The 20,254-nt window shown below is 38.8% G+C and overlaps 2 protein-coding genes across 13 annotated transcripts in view; one reads left to right on the top strand and one right to left on the bottom strand.

Annotated features, from left to right (window-relative positions):
• Ica1l (islet cell autoantigen 1 like) overlaps positions 1-12,273 on the top strand; it is a 106,716-nt gene extending 94,443 nt beyond the window's left edge. For 2 of the 12 annotated variants that reach the window (XM_033764545.1, XM_033764546.1), the window contains exons 12-14: positions 90-2,207; positions 9,688-9,995; positions 10,969-12,269. In XM_033764545.1, the coding sequence (XP_033620436.1) occupies positions 90-205 (116 nt within the window). In that variant the 3' untranslated portion in view covers positions 206-2,207; positions 9,688-9,995; positions 10,969-12,269. Of the gene's footprint in view, positions 1-89; positions 3,048-9,687; positions 9,996-10,968 lie in introns of those variants that run through there. The other 10 variants (XM_010616120.2, XM_033764543.1, XM_033764542.1 and 7 more) reach the window with 10 other exon arrangements.
• Positions 12,274-12,422: 149 nt separating this feature from the next.
• The window catches only part of Fam117b (family with sequence similarity 117 member B), a 47,865-nt gene continuing 40,033 nt past the window's right edge, over positions 12,423-20,254 (bottom strand). Inside the window, exon 7 of the mRNA XM_010616215.2 lies at positions 12,423-16,467. Within this exon, the coding sequence (XP_010614517.1) occupies positions 16,149-16,467 (319 nt within the window). The 3' untranslated portion in view covers positions 12,423-16,148. The remainder of the gene's footprint in view (positions 16,468-20,254) is intronic.

Below are 20,254 nucleotides of genomic sequence, written 5' to 3'. Positions count from 1 at the left end.
TCAAAAGAAGAATCTACTTAAAAATTATAAAAGTGGTACAAAATATAATTTGAAAAAGCTAAAACTCTTTAATGTTTCTTTTTCAACAGCCCCTAACACTGGTAACCAAGACATGTCAGCCTGGTTCAATCTATTTGCAGACTTGGATCCACTTTCAAACCCAGATGCCATTGGACACTCAGACGATGAACTTCTTAATGCTTGACTGAAGTTGTTATGTCATCTCTGGGGCTTTGAGACATCACTTTCACAACATGTTGTCTTTGTGGAAATCAGTTTTTGTTATAATTCACACACAAAAGTGTGGTGTGTTTGCAAATTCAACACCTGTCAGCCAACCTTAGACAGATGGTAAGGATAACACTTGTACTCATTAAGTATATCTTCAGTATTGTATTTGCAGGTGTTGATACTATGTGGAAAATTTTAGAAACTACTGAGTTGACAATATTTCAATACCAAAATTTACGTCCAAACAACAAGAATAATTCTGTCAATAAGGAATTAGGCCTATTCCTTTGGAAAGCATTTTATATTTCAGTTGACCTTGCTGGCTATCAGAATTCTGTATGTGGATAAAGGACAACATGTAAATTGAGTTGTAGTTTGGGCTTGATTTTTAATAAAAGTTCAGAGGGGGAATTTTCTGTTATGGAAAATAGCACCAGACCCAGACCAGCTTTGTCTTTGGTTAGAAAGATAGAGCAAGGTTTGAGATCTGCAGCTGCTTTACTGACTGCATGCTGCTTTAATGAAAATTAGAGAAACTTGTAGTTTTCTCCATTTAGAGGCCAACTGTCAAGTTATTGTACCTTTCATTCATATAAAACCATGAACATTTAAAATTCCATTATTAAATGTTCTTGGGGGAAGTAGCAGGATGTTTGATTTTCTAAGCCTATGAAAGACAATCTACCTTCCCATCATAGTAATACAAGATACCTTTCAAGTATCTTTGGATCTGGTTTTTCACACAATGCTACAGTAATGTGCAGTATTCAGATTCTTCCTGAAAACAAAATAGGGGAGCATTCACTAACCAGTGGGCAGTAACGTTCCTGAGATTACCTAGAAGTTTCTGAGTAAGGGAAGACAATTCTAATCCTCTTATACATATGTTTACTCCATACTTCTTGACGGTATATAAAAAATATACTTTCTGACAGAGACAACAGAAAATCTGTGTGATAAAAGGGAATATCTTGTTTTTCTATTTATCCATTCCATGGGCAACATCAGCTAAGGCTTTCTGATTATTGAGTAAAAACTATTACACTTAAAACCTATGTTTTGGAGGGAAGGCTATTTAGTGGAAGTTAGTGAAAATTGATAAAAACACAACTGCAATACACACACATCAACCATTCAACTTTCTGTGCTTTTTTCTTAGACAACTGCCTTAAAATGAAAAAATGGTCAAGTGTTTTTTTGTCATTCAGTACAACTCTTTAAGAAAACATTTTAATTAAGTTATTCATAGTAGTTTTCATGTACTTCTAACTTCTGAGGGGACTAAGAAGAGAGTGCTTGCAATCTCTAAGTCACAGTGTATAGTAAATACTTCTTAGGGATGGGACTACCTAGGAAAATGCAGCCCAGTTCTCCATCTATCCATAGCAGTCTGGCCTAACTACAGTAGTAGTGCCCAGGAGCACAAAAGAAAACTACTGGCCAATTAGTCCAAATACTGGAAATACCTCATCTGAGGGCAGAGACAGGAACTTAGGAAAAGGTGTGAAGTCTTCTTTTAATACACTTTCATATTTTTAACCTGGTTTTAATGAGCTGTTATTATCTCTTCAGATACATTTTTTCCTCTAATTCAGTGAAATTTTCTACAGTGCAGTATTGTCATCATTCTACCAAAGATTATGAATCACAGTAATTCTAGTTCTCTCAACTTTTGAGTGCCCCCAAAAATGCTAATTTTGTGTCTTGGGTTTGTACTTGTATTTATAATTTAGCATTGGTAGCCTTTCTTCCTAACGTGTTCATTCACAGAGACTTCCTTCTTCATCATGTACCTACACAGATGGATCTGTTCTCTAGTATAAACACAGACACGTCAATGAGTAGAGCTACCAGTGATCTACACAAGAGGCCTGAATCCCAGCCTGTGAAACGTGAAAGGGTAACTTGAGTGTTTCAAGAGCAAAAGTTACACCAAATTGAAACACAGAAGATTTTTAGTTTGCTATTTCAACAGAGTAGGTACTTTCCCACTTAACCCAAAAGCAATGTTACTGCCTTACCAAGTCCAGTTATAACTTTAAGCCTAATAATTCCATTTTTCAAGAGCACGTTAGTAACTTATGAAATGAAGGTTATCTTCTCCATGTTAGTTAACTGAAGCTCAATCCTTAATAATTTGGTGTGAGAAAGATACTCTGCTGTATTATGCCAACACTGCCTTTACAGGAAACAAGTTACACACTCATAAGGGGTGAAAGGGAAGGCCCCATAAGCACTCAAAAGCAGCCAGTAACTGTCTCAATCTAGAGCACCTATTCAGAAATAATAAATTACCCTGAAACTCTAGGCTGAAAAATGCTTCAAAAATGGGTATTTTTATATTAAGTGAAGGAAAATGCTTATCTTTTACTTTTATTCCAGATAAAAATGCACCGAAGCCCCAGAATTGCAAAATATTGTCCACTCTTCCTACACTGACTTAACAGGAGAGGCAGGAATGTCAGGGTGGATTATCAGACCAGTGTAATTTTGGATTTCTTGAAATCTTTATTTTTAGAACATAGCTCAGATATGATTAGAAACAAACTCTATTTCAACAAAATAGGTTTCAGTATTTCCACAGTGAAAAGTGTATTTCAACTATGGGTATTTATTCCATGTAAATGTCTTTATAGCTCATCTAGAAATGTAGAAGTCTTACAGTATTTGAACAAAGGAAGTTTAGATGTACTCTTTTTCTGCCTCTTTTAATTAAGACTGCAAGCATAAAACAAAAGTTTGTTTTACTATGCTTGTGCAACTAATTAATACAAAAGGTATGGGAAATAAATGAATGTATATTCTCTATATACTTTTAGAAATAAATATCAAATATACAATTTTTGCATCCAGGGATTTAGCTCAGTGGTGCTGCACCTGCCTCGCAAGCACAAGGTCCTGAGTTCGATCCCCAGTACCAAAAAAAAAATTTTTTTTTCTTTTAGACCCTAAAAGTAATAATCAGTGAAATATAAGCCATAGTATTTAACCTTACTTGCTTGCTTGTTGAAGGCAGGATTAAAAAGAAGAGAGCCAAAACTGATTCAGTGTTTTCTGTCTTCCATGAAATAAAACTTCAAAATATGAACTAATCCAGTACCACTGAAAGTAGTAAATTTAAAACATACAACAGTAAGGAGTTTAAATATGGCAAATGCCGGGCATGGTGGTGCACACCTATAATCCCAGCATGAAGGGTGAGGGAAAAGGATCACCAAGAGTTCAAGGCCAGCCTGAGCTACATAGTGAGACCTTGTGTCATAAAGAAAGCAAGCAAGCCAAAAAATCAAAACTACCTATGGAATACGATGGGGAAAAAAACAGTTGGTTAGAACATGTCATATCCAGAGGCCTGACATAAAATACCTTCTTCCGTCTCCAATGTACCATTTAAAAAACTAAAGAGCTCAATTAAAAACTGTCCTGAAGTCCAGCACAGTGATGATGCCTGTACTCCCACACTCAGGGATGCTGAGGCAGGATTCCAAAATCAAAGCCAGCCTGAACTATATAATGAGACCCTGTTTCAGAAAACAAAACAATAAAGCACAAAGAAAACCTCTAGTGTCCTTGACATTTTTTAGTGTGAGCTGGGGATCGAACCCAGGGTGGCATGCATAACGGACATGTACTCCCCTACTGAGCTGCACCCCAGCCCTGAACTTGGCAGTGAAAGTCAAGACACAGATTCTCACTCAGTTGTCTAAGTAAACCAGTCACTGGCCACAGAGTAAATACAAAAAGGAAATCAAGTTCTAACGTGTTCATAGGTAATATTTTGAAGCTTATATTTTTTATATTTGTTGTGTACATTTTAAAACTTCTTTTTCTGCTGCCTCTACATTCACCCAAACAGGCTGTGAGCACCTGGTGCAGGCAACTAGTGTGATGACAGAAGGGGCCATGTCCAGGAGTCCTTCCCTCTCTTCCCCAACAAGGCCTAGAAACAGAGATGCACCACTGACGCCCCACCCTTTCCTGTGTGCCCCCTGCCCCCAGGCACTGCCCCTGGGTCTAAGCTCACTCTGTCCCCTCACTGGTGCTCTCCCCTGTGACCCCTCCTGGTGTGCAGCACAGTGACTGCCTCTCTTGCACCTGAGGATGATACACTGTTTTGCCTCACCACCTATCACCCATAGAAGCTGTTTTGTTTATCCCATATTTCAGTCACATCCTCTAGAGAAAAACAGCTGCACCATGCAGGGCCACCACTAATAACATTATGATGTATTTTGTTTTTTTATGCTGCGATTCAGGCACACAGCTGCATTGTGGTTCAGGTGATTTCATTTTATTCTTTTCTCCTTAAAATGGACAAACTAAGCTGAGAGTTAATAATTACCTTTGTGGGCCTGGGGTACAGCTCAGTGGTAGAGCACTTGCTAGAATGCACAAGGCCCTGGGTTTGATCCCCAGCACTACTAAAAAAAGAAAAAAAAAGTCTCCATAAAGGAAAAAAAATCTACCATCAATTGAAGTTAGTTTCTGCGTGTACTTGCCAATAAAGAAAAAACATTTCTGTAGTTTTCAAAAGTACAGAGGTTGGAGATTTCTGTTACTAACTTCTCTGGCCAGGAATTGGGTGTCTAAAACAGCCCTTCCTTTGGCCCTCTGAACCTAGCTGTCAGCATCTGTGGTGATGAAGAGGACCACAAGGGAGAACAAATGAGGCAATGGCCCAGTGATACACAATTTACAGTAACACTGAGACCTGAATTTTATCAGTGTCCCTGGGACAGGATAAAGAGCAGCAAAGCTAAGTGGTTTAAGAATGAGTTCTGGAGTCTGATTTGGTTCGAAAACAGACTTTGACATTTCCAAGGTGTATGACTATAGATAAGTTAATCTCATTCTAAGATTGTCACCTATGAAACAGTAAGAACAGGACTCCCTGGTTTCATAGGGTTATTGCAAAGAATAGGGTAAAAGTAACATGTACATTGCTTGGCATCTATCTGCTAAGTTATTAAGTAAGCAATGCTAGCTGGGCATGGTGGCACATACCTGTAATCACAGCACTTGGGAGGCTGAGACAAGAGAGATCGCCATGAGTTCGAGGCCAACCTGGGCTACATAGTGAGTTCAAGGCCAGCCTGAAGTACACAGTGAGACCCTGTCTCAAACAGCAACAATAAAAAGAATTACTCTCAACACCTCGACTATAATATAAGCTAAAGTGAATTTTATGGGACCACTTTCCACAACCAAAAACTCTTGGCTTTCTTATGGAATAACTTACCTGACAAAATATATAGGTAGGTAACAAATGTTTGCTTACAGCTTTGTAAGTTATCTCATTGAACTGACAACACTACTGTCAGCATTTCCATTATCACATAAGAAAACTGAGGCTAAAAAAGCTTTATTTTTATTTTAAATTTCATGACCATTAAGGAGCAGGGCCAGAACTAATACTCATATTGTGGCCCTAAATCTAGGACTTTCTGGTTCTCCCTGAGTCAACTGAATGATTTCAAAAGCAGCTGCTTAAGGCCTAGGGTTGAGACAAATGGTTATACTTGTAGTTTTTAATCATCACAGCCTCCATGATAATCTTTTCCAAATGTTAATGATACAGCAGGCCTGATCCAAACTAGTGAATAAAATCAAAGTATGTAAGAGGTTCTTAGTTTGAGGAAAGTGTACAATGTTGCAAGACTAGGATTCTGTGTCTATGTGTTTTAGCAAAACTAGTAGTTTACAGATAGTAATTAAAGGGAAGTAGAAACAATGCCTGAAGACTCCAGTCTCAACTCTACATTTAAGATACCAGACTAACCTAAAGATATATGCAATAATTCTCATACTGTTTTGATTACAACCCTTTGTAAGAAATAAAATTCACATATCAGGCATGGTGGCACGTATGTGTAATCCCAGCTCTCTGGGAGGTTGAGACAGGAGGATCCTGGGCAACTTAGTGTGACCTTATCTCAACATAAAAAATAAATGCTGGGTATGTAGCTTATTGTGAAGCCCCTCAGTTTGATCTCTGTACCACAAAATAAACAAAAAGGTGTCACATTACAACCTGTTACATATGTGAGTATCTGTCTCTAACAGAAGTTTTATACACATCAAATTACCCTTATATGTATGAACATAATTGTTTTCTATCCCCCTCCCTTTTTTTGGTACCAGGGATTGAACTTGGGTCCTTGTGCTTGCGAGGTATGTGCCAGAACCACAGAGCTAAATCCTGGCCCTCTATCCTTTTTTAAAAAGTTGGTTGGACCCATTTGTCTCAAATCACTTTGAAAAACGCTAAACTGAAGAGATGCAAAGGCTTTTGGTTTGGCCATACTGTTTTCTACAATAAGTTATAAAATTATATTTTAAAAACATACCTTAGCAAGGGAAAAAAACCAGGTATTTGATATATGAACAAGAAACTGCTACAAAAAGGATACTAAAAGTATTTCACACATCTGCTTCTAACAACCACTTCAGAGGCAGAAAGGGAGAAAATTTTATGTTCCAATCTGAGAGTCTCCTTGCACTCAACATATTCAATTACATATATTACCTTTTTCCTTTAGAAATAATTTAATTGGTAATTTGACATTCTCTCTAAGTGATTGCAGGTCAGTCTCCATTGGGTTTATCTGATCAACTCTACTGTGCAGGTGAGGTGGGATAGAAGGAATAAAAGATATGTAGAAAGGAGACGGGCAACCATAACTAAAAATCATACTTTTAAGAAGAATGCAACTTCTAGAACTTAGACAAAGTCATCCAAGACTGCCCCACGCCAAAAGACCTTGGCAAGATTTACACTCTTCCCCTACCAGACCTTAAAAGGCCATAAATTGGCCCAGTTAAGAAAGCAAACAGGAGGTTCAGTGAACCCAGAAAATGTCCCTCTTGAAAAAAAACACCCCACCTCTGCCTGAGGGAGGGGATAAGGGAGCACTTTCTGCCCTGGCTTTTCACCCACCTCAAGGAAAGTTTAAATGTTCCCAGTTCCAAACTATCATCCTGTGTCCCATTTGAGTACTACTACTCTTGAGTGCATCCTGTAATCTCTCTCTGCCTAAACTATATACATTCCTCTGACACATCCTGAAAAATCCTTCTTCTTTGATGGATATAATGAACCTAAGGGTGAATTAAATTCCTTATTTCAGCTTTTCTGGAAATCTCCCAGACCCAGCCTAGTGAAATTTTCTCTTGGGAAACCATGCTAAGTTCAGAAAAAGGCTTTTCATTATTAATTTTTCTTCTTCCCCATTTCTCTCAATCCCTTGTTCTCCAAAGCATAGTTTATCTTTTCTTCTCTTCCTTTCTCCTGATCTACACATTTTTGCACCCTTAGGGTCTTTTTTCCTTTCCAGCATTTAGACTCCTAAATCCCTAGAAAACAAGTGATGGTACATAAATAAAAGCATGAAAAAAAGATGAAAGGCACTTGCTCTAACCAGAAATGGGAGAGGTGGAGGAGGAACTCTCCAAGACATTTAGTGGCCTCACTAGGAGTTCCTTTTGATTAGCACTCACACTCCATCAGATGAGACTGAAAAACCTTACTTATCCAGGGAGACACAAAATAGAGATGAGACTTGATCCAGTGTTTTTTGGGTTTTTTTTTTTTGTAACAAGGATCAAAACTTGGCAGTGGAACCAGTGAGCTAAATCCCTGGCCTTCTGATCCAGTGTCTTGAGCAAAATTTGTGAGAAACTCCAATCATGAGATAATGGAAATAACTGGTCACATGCAGTGCAACCCCCAGTTGAGCAGGTTGCATATGTAGCCTGACCCAGTTTGGGGGACACTGCACACATAGCGTGACTCCAGGATGAGGCAGTGCTCAGGCAGCCTTGACCTTGAGCACCTAAATAGGATTCCACGTTGTATCTCTTTTCAAAAGTACACAAGAAAGATCTCAAAGATAATGTAGTACACCTTATATGGCTGAGTAACTCAATGTCTATCACAAAATGTCACCGTTAGGTTATATTTTATGAACTTGGAACTGATTTAAGATAGAGGACTTTAAAAGGTTGCTTTTCCTTCAAATGTAAGTTACAGTGAAAAGACCTCAAGCTTGGTTTTATAATAAGAAAAGAAAATAATGATCCTATCATTATTATATGTAAGAGTAACTTACAACTCTTCTTTTTCCCCTTCTGACTCTTGGTTGTAAGTCTACAATGGCAACTAACAGGAAAGGTACTCCAGTAGCTTAAAGTATTAAAGGAAATACTGTTATGACTTAAGAAAAAAGAGCTAATAGATAAGTGCTAGAAAAAATGGACTAGTCTAACCTATAACTATGAAAATGATTATTACAATTCAGCATGGCAAATGCATCTAAGAGAGCACTGATTAAACGTAATTGATTTATGAGTTATATGTGTTATCTTGTCTGCCAATTAATCCATTTTAATAACTGGTTAATGTACCCGTAGCTGCTTCATTAAAGGTATTTTAAGCTCAAATCAATTTTATTTTTTCTTTTATTTTTGCCCTTGTAAACTTCAGGCTCCTGGGGGCTTTCCATAAAAAACAATTATATAGATTGTTTGGGGTAGCCAAATTGACTTAAAACATTATTGGATGAGGGCTAATAAGCCTGAGGCACAGACTTGAAAATTGAAGCCATAAAGTTTGGTAATAAAAAGGTCATGTATGACTTAGGTTAATATGTATGTTTCTGTGTTAACTTTCAGGTATATATTATCCTCTAAAAGTTCTACTTAAATTGGTTTATGGATAAACAAACTTTGTAGATGCTTGTAGTCTAAAGACTTTGTTACCAGTATAGAGATCTCTTTAGCTGATTTTCAGTGATGTACCTTGGACATGGTTAACTATAATATTTTGTTACAGCCCCAAGATCCAACCACTTTGGTCAATTTGAGAGGTGAGGATACAGTGTAGTTAGCCCAGCATCCAAGCTATCTGGGAATGTACTCTTGTATTAATGTCACAAAGGAAATCTGAGTGTTGGCTTACAAAGAGATAGCAACAAGTATGTGACCCTGTTAACATTGAGTCACTTACACTAATACTGCCCAAGACAAAATAGATATTAACATACCATAACAACTTATTATATACCACCCTTAATCCTGGATAAAAAGTCAGCAATTAAGATATAAACACTGAGGCAACCCAGGAATTGACTTACAGCTAATATGTACTAAATGTGACAACTGTATCTTTGCTAGTGGCAGAAAACAGTAATTTTAGTTAATTATCAAAAGATTAACAAAGCTGTATAGTTATACTATTGAAGATAAAGGGTTTGGGACTGGTGGAATTCCAGAGAGGAACTTTGAAACTTAAGCTCTTTGATACAAAAAGACAAAAGTGGTACAAGGGCTCTTACTGGGGAGTAGGGTATCTATGGAATTAAAAGGTAAGAAAAACTAGCAAGAGAAAATAGAAAAGAGGGACAAAAAACTACATAAAGTAAAAATAAGAGAAATACTTTTTTGATGAAAAATTAACAGGGAGCAGAGAAAAGCAGAAGAAAAATATTACAAGCAAGGCATGGGTCAAAGAAAGGTTACTGAAGCCCCAAGAAACTGGTGATGAAGGAAGGTTAGGCAAGAAGAAAGGAAAAAAGAAAACCATCAAACAAACTAACCAACCCTAAAAATAATGCTCGCACTTAGAAAAAATAAAGAAAAAACCCAACCAAATGAAGAAAAAAAAATGACTTCTGTGATTTCATGTGGGCACATTCTACAGGGGCAGCACCCAATTTAAGATGTGTCCCTGTTATGGCTGGCAAGCAAAGAAGACAGTCAAAGCCCAGGTATGTACTGGACTCAATCACAGCAAGCAGGCAGCAGAACCAGTACAGTTAGAAACAAAGGAGCCGAGTCACTCCCTTTCCTTCATTCAACTGTAAACACCACAGCATTGTAATTATCCAAGCTTCCAAAATCCTAAAACAGGGAAGTTATTCAAGCCACTTCCCTTCTCTCCATTCAACCATAATCCAACCACCACCCTAATGACTAGCTAGTCTTAAATTTAAGAGGGCAAGTTAAATTGCTGGCATCAGACAGTGGGAGGTACCTGGGATCAGTGGTGTTTGATTCTGTAACTACTGGAAGCCAGAGTTATCAAGTCCCTGTTTGTCCCCTTCACACGCGTCCTTTTTTCACCCTCGAGACCCTTTTCTCTTCGCCCTTCTTGCTACCATCTTGCAATTTTCAATACATGTAGAAACTTATTACATACCAAGAGGTGTATGGTTGGCATTCTTTGCTTGTCATACACAAGAACCTCGACTATTTTTGGCCCAGTGAGGTGTAACAGAACCAGGTTAAAAGTGCTGCCCCACGGCTTTCAAATTCAGAGGTTCAGGCTGAACCTGGCCTCTGGACTTGGGGATGGGATCCGAGTTGTTTAGCTTAAAACACTGTGTGCATTTTGCTGCCCTGACCTTCACCCAATCACTGTGCAAAGCTGGCAGTCCTGAAATAAAGCCAACCCACGGCTGCTCCTGGTCCCAGACTCAACCAGTCCCATCCCTGCTAGGGTATCTGAGCACTCATTTCAAAGGATACAGCAGGTACTTGGGCTGGAGTCACTCACCAACTGTTGTAGCTCACAGCATCTGCTGGTCCATTCTGCTGCTGTTTCTACGTGATGGCTTTTGGAAACCTTTCACTGTCCGTTGTAAATTCAGTCCTTTCTCATGAGCTGTATAGTCAGGAGCCAGGGATACCAATGCAGACTGCCTTTCCTCATGTCATATTGTCTCTTCAATTTCTCTACAGGCTGCAACTTTTCCATCAGATCCTTCCTGCGTCCCAGGACTCCACTTCTGTGACAGTTAGTTGTGTAAACTTGAGTAAGAAACACCCAAATTGTCTCAGCATAGTTCTGGGTATGGAAGACCGACCCTAGGGAGGATTGGTGCCACAATATGACAACAGGGAAATGAAGAAGGCAGGCAATGTTTCTGCTTGTTTCTTCTGAAGAGCCCATCTTCACTTTCACTTTGGTTGTCTTTAGCCTTCCAGCACAGACCCATGGGACACTACAGTGAGCTCCAGGCTTTCACTGGATCCTTTGGATCTCCAACACAGACAATCCTTGCACTTTCCACATCTGACTTGGGGTGTCCACTGTAAGCCAATCTTGTAAATTCTTATATATTTTGCATTAAGTGTCACTCTAGTAAGCAAAGATACAATCTCCTTCTTTTCTTCACTAGGTTATTTTCCAGTAACTGGATTCTGAATCCCAGAGGGTGGTGTTACTGCTTACTGCTCTGCCATCTTGCCAGAAGCCCCCTAAAAACTGTAGTTTTAAGACAGCAACTTCCAGGATTTGGTTAGTCGCCCAAGATAGCTGCATGCCAACAGTCCTTGGCTAGATCTACACTGCTCCCCTTCCAGACCCATCAATAAAAGGCCATAAATTGGCCCAATTAAAGAGCAGGCTGAGCAAATACAGAGAATGTTTAAGTCACCTTCCAAAACAAAAACCCACCTGTGGAACAGGCTGGTACCCTTTCGTGGGAAGGGGTGTGGGGGCACTTTCTTCCCCTTTCCACCCCTCAAAAAAACTGTTTCCAGTTCCAAACTGTAGCGTGTCTTATTTGAGTGCCTGAACTCCTCTTAACTGCATCCTATATTTCCACCTCTGCTTGATAAACCCTACTCACTCCTCTTTCTGACACATCCTGAAAATCTTTCTTCTGTGCTATGAGTGGGTTTAGTTCCTACTTCTGCTTTTTGGGGACTTTCCCAGACCCAGCCCTGTGACATTGGTGCTGATGAAACCCCTCAGGCCAAAATAAGTGTTTTAAACCACTGCCACAGAGGAAGAATATGGATGGTTAAGCTAGAATTTAAAGGGGGGGAGCCCTCTTCATGTACTTCAGAATAAAATTAAGTGACTGCACAAACAATATCATCTCTAGGTTTGAAATACTAAATTACTTATAAACAGATGTATCTTTCCATGTGCTGCTTATATATGAATGTCTGTTCATACTCATCACAAGTATCAAGCACTTTCAAGTACTGGTAAGAAGGAACCTATTGCTTAATATAAACATTTTTCTATCAACTTGTAAAAATTATTACACTTCAGTTTCTAATTATATCAGGCTAGCAATGTCTAAAAAGAAATGTACTCTGAATTTGAGACTACTCAAAAATACACAGAAAAAATATCTTTCAAGAAGAACAGACTTTATTTTTAACATAAAAGTTCTATTTTCTTGTGAGGCAGCAACAAGTGTTCAGGTACAGGGAATACATAAGTACATAGTAACAATATCTATTACCATTGGAAATGCTGTTTTTTGGAGAATCTTGTTAGAAAACAGAATTTTTAAAATTGCATTTTAAAAAGATTTATGCAGCTTCAACAGAGATGAAAAATGCAGAGTTTAAAAAATATAAATTATATTCAACAGGACTGTATCAACAAAATATTGTTCAGGACTACTCTGCTTATCATTAATTTAAGCAGAATGAAACGTAAACTTTAAAGTGCGGAGTTAAGTATTCTTAACTTAATTTTGCAAACTCAGCGCTTCCTGTGGTCCAGTTCTGAGACACCAAAAATCCAAGCATTAAGGAATGAATCTGAAATTCTAGAATAGTACATTTAGGAGGGCAGTAGAGGAAAGGTATGGGAAATAAAAAAATCAAGATGTGTTATGTACATGTGCTAACTTCCCATGATGAAGGTAATCATTTACTGCAAACAATACTCATAAAAATAAATAAAAAGAAAAGTAAATTTAGTAGTAACAATGTTTATTTTCCTTAAAATCCTTACAACCTAGTCCTAATTTTGGATATAGAGGCAGCTACAAATTCTGCCATTCTTTAACACCTTCCAGTGAAAGCTAATGCTTTTTTGAACAGTTGAAAGCAAACAGGCCTTTCATGTTACCAGATATTATGCAGTTAGCAGTAGCAACTTCTAAAAGTCTGATTTGGTCTGTGGTCATAAGTATAAGAGACATTTTAAACAAAACAAAGAATCTAGTTTAAAGGTATTTTTGGCTTCCATTCTCCCCATATTTAACCAAAGAGACAAAACTAGAATTTTAAAAACAGAATAGCTCATAAAAGCCATGGAAATAATACTTTGTCATAATCAGAAATGGTTAATGTTTTAAGTTTTATCATCACAAGGAAGAAATTATTCTAAGGGTAAAAAATTGGTAAGACTGACAAAGTAACCACAGAATAATAACTATGCTGAAAGATACATACCACCCATGCTTCTTTTTTTCAATAGAAGTATTTTAATTTGAAAAAATTCAAATTAAAATGTCACCGAAGCTATTCTATGTCTACTTTCTGTAGTTTTCTATAGAATGACACGATCATTTTGGAGCATAATTAGAATACAGTATGCATTCTGAGAGTAAGTGCCATTAAAAAAAAAAAATCAACCATCTGTGAACTAACAGTTAAATAAAACAACTTGGATGAACCTACTTTTTAAGACTGTGATATAACTCATATGCTTAAAAGTTAGCCTGTTGGCACTGGCAGTTTAAGGTGTTTTGTATCTTGGATCATTTCCTGCCTCCCCCAAATCTCAGACTCTATTTCTCCCAAACTGAAGGGATGTGTTTGGCTTTGGCACAACTCATTTACCTAAAAATTCACATTCTGTGTATAACCAAATTTTAAACTAGAAGTTCTATTTAAAATTAAGATTTTTAAATAATAAATCTGAAACTTTTCTTCCATTCTGATTTTACATTACTTTAAGGATATATGAAACTACAGAGTAAAGGCATGAATTTGCAAATGAGTACAAAAGAATAAAAGAAAAATTGCCAAAAAGTAACATTCTAGCTGTAAAATATCATTATGACTAGTGGGAATGGAAATAGAAGAGGAAAGTTAAGTATGAGGCAAAGGAAAGACCTCAAGTAAAACAAACAAACAGCAAAACCTTGTTTTTAATTAATTACCTACTGCTGTATTCATATCAACTCAACTGATCTCAATTTTACCTTTTCCTCTGTACTTGTTAATAGTTTGGCTTCTTACCAGTGAAATGGTAAAGTGAAACAGTATAACCAAGAAGGCAAGCAAACAACATACTCAAAAACCAACCCATCAGAACATTTAGACCCCCAAATAACTGAGCATTCACTGCTCACAGAGGCCCTAAATTAAGTTTTGGATGGAAAAAGTAACAAAATTCTTCAGTCCTACCAACTAAAACTTGACAGATTCATTCATATGGCTGAATTCATTTGACCTACCTAAATACATCATTTTAATGCCTATCAAAGGCATGTTTTAAATTGCTCAGATGTTTTAAAGGTGCATGAATGTAAATCCTTGCAGATTTATTGCTACCCCTCGGTGATGGCAAACCTTTTAGAATTTTCAATGATAACGAACAGCTCCCTGCAGTACACATGCCATAGGGTTCGCCACCACTGCACTAGGTTTTTCTTGATAGAACATTTCTGGACAAGCTGACTTAATAACCTTTTCAATGATATCTCCTTCATAAGGACTTAAAACCTTTTTATGCCTATAGAATGTAAATTACTGCATTTTAAGGTAGTATATGAAGATATTAGAAGGGTGCTTTTTCAAAATCAATACTGCTTGCTGAAATTCATTTCTAAGAGCTAGCTACTCCTTAATTCTACTACCACATACCCAGAAAATAAAATACTGTTACTATGTGATAATAATATTGGCAGTAGTTTGTGTTAGGATAAGCTGAAATCCAAAACAGTGTGGATTTTTCAAAGGTGACTATTGTTTATGCTCCAAAGCTGCTCTTGTCTGTTTTCTCCACTGTGTGGAAATGTTGAAGAGGAAACTAGCAAAATCTGTAGACAACAAATCTCAGTGCCAATCACCACAAAGAAAAAGTCAGTCTCAAGATTCTGTGGCTAGGATTGTTATTCAGTGGATTACACTCCTGGCAAACTACTAACCCTGACCAAATCCACAAGACAGTAACATCACAAAAGCAAAGGAGGAAATCCATGCACAGCCATTTGAGGGTCTCCTGGGGCTATGATACAGTGATGATAAGGTAGAGTGGCACCTGTAGTGGAGGTGGGCAATCACGTGATATACATTTCACAGAAAACCAAAGGGCTCCTTATTTTCCTAGCTAGCAATCAACACTAGATAGCTTCCTTTTGGCTCGCTGACTTTTAAATCAAGTCTCAATATGGGTGAGAACATTAAAGCACTTGTTTTCAGGCTATAACTTTTCTGACCACACGGTGAAATGTGTACAGGTGAAGTGAAGAAAACAGCAGTTTTACAAATATTTCACCCAAAGCACAAACTTTTGACATCAAAGAACGTAAGTCACATAATGTACGAATATTGCTTTTTCTCTTTTTTATATATACTTGTTCAATGCATTTATCTATCGATTCTTATTTGGGAGAATATAGTCATCAGATTAACACTGCTGGGAAAATGTCAACAATCCCTTTGGTCCCAAAGCTGGAACAGCTGAGAAAAGCACACACCTAGGAAGAAAAGCAAGAAACAAGAGGCCACCAAAGAATCTTTGAACATCCTGTTTGCTGCGTTTCAGAAAATGTGACACTGGTATCATAAAATAGTCCTTTTCATACAAAAGATGGTTCTTGCAGCACCATTTACACCTCCTTTTGGGAATCGTGTTTGTAGGGATCATATTCTGTATTTTGTTTGTTTTATACAAGTCTAATTTGAAAACAAAAAACATGACACTGTCCTTCCCAAAGTAAAGAATGAGACCTTTCTGCTTTAGGAAAAAAGCAGGCTAAGCACGCTGGCCTTCATGAGTGTAACCTCAGTCAGAGGAGATACTGCTTCTGAAGCCTTCCTGACACGTCTCTGGAGAGCAGTGGTGTGCCACAGCCAGCCGGGAGTGCATGGTACTGTCACAGTCGAATCACCCGAGGAGTCCTCAGTTTCCCAGAACCACAGCGCCACAGCACATGGGCCTATCCTTCCGCTTCTTCAATTGGTTCTGGCGGTGGCAGCAGGGAGGCTGATGGCAGGACTGTGCTGGTTCCTCTGGAGACTCGGTCCTGCTCTGTGTTTGTAGACAGGGAGGCCATGGCAATGGGCTGAATCAGGGTGGTTGTCATACCTGTGGTGACTGTCAGGCTGTGGCCAGAGCCCTTGAGGGTAAGATCTGGTGTGGGAAGGAGTGGCTTGAGAATGCTGACGAGGCAGAAAGCAGAGCCGCTTTTAGGAATGAAATTCACTTTGTTTTTGTCAGGACAGTAAAAGGCTGGGATTTCATGAAGTTGTTTTGGCCTAGACATAGAACAGACAACCCAATACTTTAAATCACTGAATACTGGAAATAAGCTCTTTAATTCATTGAAAACAGGCAGCTTTATCAATATATAAAAGGAGTATAAAACTGAAGCTATGTCAAAAGCTTCAAATGCCAAGGACCAACTGTTATCGGGTCATTTTGTTTGTTTGTTTGTTTGTTTGTTTAGTACCAAGGATCAAACTTGGGATCTTGTGCTTGTGAAGCAGGCGACGGAACCAATGAGCTAGATCCCCGGCCCTAAGTCATGCATATGTTACACATGTGTCTTGGCTGGTAGCAGAATCATTCATGGCTGCACTTCTAGGTCCCTCATGAGCTCAGTCACCATGCAGATGGCTCAGGCTAATGACCGCCACACCTCAATGAAGAGCTACACAGCCAAGAGGAAGAAAGCCTAAAGCAAAAGAAAATCTACGTATTTAAAGACAAAACTATGATCCACTATCATGATTTTTCCCAAGTCTCCTATTCTGAAGGGAGAAAGGAATAAAATTAATGATATATATCACTCATCTTTCGCTAAGTTCCACAATGGCAGGGTAAAACTTTGGTAAGTATGGGCTTGCTCTTAAAAATTAACCATGACAGTTTTCTGAGAAATAATAAAAATAAAAACAGTAGTCCTTTCAGTTTTAACTGAAGTAATAATAGCCTTTCCTGTTTTCAGATCCTTCTGAAAATTTGAAATATTTTAAAAAATTAAATTGTTAAATAACACAGTAGTACTATGAAACAAATGTAATTAAGGTGGATGAACCTGAACAAATCAAGATTTAGGTTGAAAAGGCCATATTACCAGATGATAAAAGTATTCTCATCTCTCTCAAAGACAATTCAATTCAGTGACTATCTAAGTGTGCCCAAGACATCACTGGATTCTAAGAAACAAAGCTAACACAATTGACAAGAAAGAGAACAGGACTAAGTTTATAGTGCTGGGAGGGAAAGGATGCTGGCATGAAACTGTATTTCAATATAATTATAATTTTACATGATTCGTGCATTTAAATTATTACTTCTCTTTAGAGAAGGGATCCATAAGCTCTGTCAGACTGCCAAATCCATCCAGAGCACAGGAGAAGTTATCTGCACAACAGTTTAATGAATGTGATAGCAAAGCTTTGTACAAAGTTTAGAGGCAGCAACCACAAAGGATAACTTATGGCAGGAGGAAAAGGAAGGATTTGGAAGGAAAAGGCTTTTCAAACAAAGTGACCTCTGAGCTGAGTTTCAAATAAGTAAACAGACCTGGGAACTGGGTACCAAGATACTGTGTTGGGTGGGCAGCGACTGTTAACAGTGAGCCCTACCCACAGATGTCTTTGTCAAACTGCTGTTTAAGAACAAAGAAAAGGGCATCTTTTAAATTGTCTTACTTGTACACTGTTCTTTCTTGAATAAAATGGAAACGTAAGAAGGGAACTACTTTTAGTGTCACAAGTGTATCTGCATGTATCATAGATCAGCCCTAGAGAATGGCTTCCAATTCTCTAAAGACAAGAAGTTATGGTCATATTTCTGTGATTAAATAATGCCTGGATTTTCCTCTGATGGCAGGATTACTGGAGATAACTTTCATTCTTATATTGGGGGAAATGCTAATCAATTCTTACACCCCCATTCAAATGAGAACTAGTTTTTAATTCATGTGTTTGAAGTTATCTCACTACAGATGACTTAAGACAGGAATGAGAAGTAGATTAGTGGAAAAGAGCGTGGCTTGCATGTGAAAGGCCCTGGGCTGGATCCTAGAACCAAAAATCAATCAATTAATTTTAAAAATTACTTAAGACACATGGCTACTAACAGATCTTAAGGATGAAACCACATTTCTGAAACAAAATTCCTGACATAACTTCTGAATCTACAAAACATTTTTCTTAATTTAAGACAAAAATAAAAAAATATTTAATTTCCATACTAGTCTCATGAAAAGACATGATATAACTCACCCAAAATTGTAAACAACAATAAATGATCACATCAAGAAATAACACTATTAACAGTAAAAAGCACCAAAGCTCCCCTTTGTGCCCTGTTCCAGTCACAACACAGTCCACCAATGTGAATCACTCTTACCCTCTCACACTTCAGCACCTAAGCTAAGAAAAACAGTGCCCATCCCTAGGACGCGTATGCCAACAGAAGCTGCCAGTGCTGACTTGACTTTAAAGCATTCTTCAGGGGCCAGGGATTTAGCTGAGTGGTTCTGCTGCCTGCCTTGCAGTGCAAGGACCTGAGTTCAATCCCCGGTACCAAAACAAAACAAACAAACAAAAAAACACCAAACAAAAAACACCACCAACAACTAAAGCAGTCTTCAACTTAAGCAGACAAGCGAAAAGAAAGGTCTCAACTTCACCAGGTCACTGGCTTCAGGCCAGAGAGGCAGCTGTACACTTCACCTTACCAGCCCTGCTAGGTGGTGGGATGGCCGCAGGCAGGGACAACCCTCAGACCTGCCTGAGCTTTTCTGAGCTCTTGCAGAGGCCCAGGAATCAGGCTCTCCTATCCCTTGCCACAGGAGCTCTGTAAAAGTACCAATGGGTCTGGTAGGCAGCCTAGAGACCGCTCAGCCCCAGGGCGGGTGATGCAGCTCTGAGAGGAACTTCCTGAGAATTTCCAGGCTCTGCCTGCTGCCATAAAGAGGGAGGAGGAGCTGGAACAAAACCCTGTGGCATCTCCAGGACAACAATGCACTGCAGGAGGAACCTGAGCAATGCACCAGCCTGCTGAGGCAGAAGAGGATCACCCTCTGATATGCTGAGACTGCTGTGGGTCACCCAGGGTTCTCTGGGATGGGGCTTGGCCACACAACTGCAGCTGTTTTTAGCCCTGCAACTCAGCTGCAACAACATATATAAGCTGTGGTCCTTGCTGCAAAAGTGGAAGGAAGAAGCTGACAATGACAATCTTCAGGAACACACAGAAGACTCTCCCAGGCCCAAAAGAGAACTCTAACAATGTTCTGAAAAGCAAGACAGAGGCAGCCTGGAGGAGAGGTTCCTTCAGTGCCCAAAGCCCCACAGCAGATCAGCCACACACTGAGAATGGCAAGGGGAGCCTTTCCTATCTCCATCATATCATATTCCAGACTCACTCACACAGAGCTGCTTCCCTTCCCGGGATGAGGAGGGGTGGGTGGAGAGGAGGGAAGCCCACGAACGAGAATGTCAAGTCTGCACTAGGGCCTTGGGGACTAATTTCTTCACTCACTAAGAGAGCTGAAAACAGGAAGGGTGAGGTGGTTGGGGAACAAAATGGAGGGAAGGCGAAACTAATGATTCTCAGACTGTAATCCCCTCATCACTATTCTTAGAGACCTGAGACTGAATTAAAAACTCAATTCTAGTTTTAAAATTTTATTTTTCCTTAAACAGTTCTTTTAAAAGGACTGTCTTTCCAAGTAAATAGGACTAAAACCAACAAGAAAACCCCCTCTATACTGCAAGGAGGCCATAATATCTAGCAAGAGAAAACATATGGTCAGGCTGGGCATGGTGGCTCATGCCTGTAATCCCAGCACTCGGGAAGCTGAGGCAGGAGGATCGCTGTGAGTTCGAGACCAGCCTGGGCTACATAGTGAGTTCCAGGTCAGTCTCAACTACATAGTGAGACCCTGTCTCAAAAAACAAAACAAAACAAACAAACAAACATATGATCAAAGATTGCATTTGCTCAGATCAGGAAAGCACATATTTAACTTCATTGTAAACGACTTACTAAGTGTAGATGACATGGCTCTGGTATGTGCTATTATTA

The sequence above is a fragment of the Fukomys damarensis genome, unplaced genomic scaffold (assembly GCF_012274545.1).
Source record: "Fukomys damarensis isolate Sample0158 unplaced genomic scaffold, DMR_v1.0_HiC HiC_scaffold_16, whole genome shotgun sequence".
Classification (NCBI taxonomy): Eukaryota; Metazoa; Chordata; class Mammalia; order Rodentia; family Bathyergidae; genus Fukomys; species Fukomys damarensis.
Note: the sequence above shows the minus strand (reverse complement) of the source record. Positions and strands in the feature narration are given on the sequence as shown.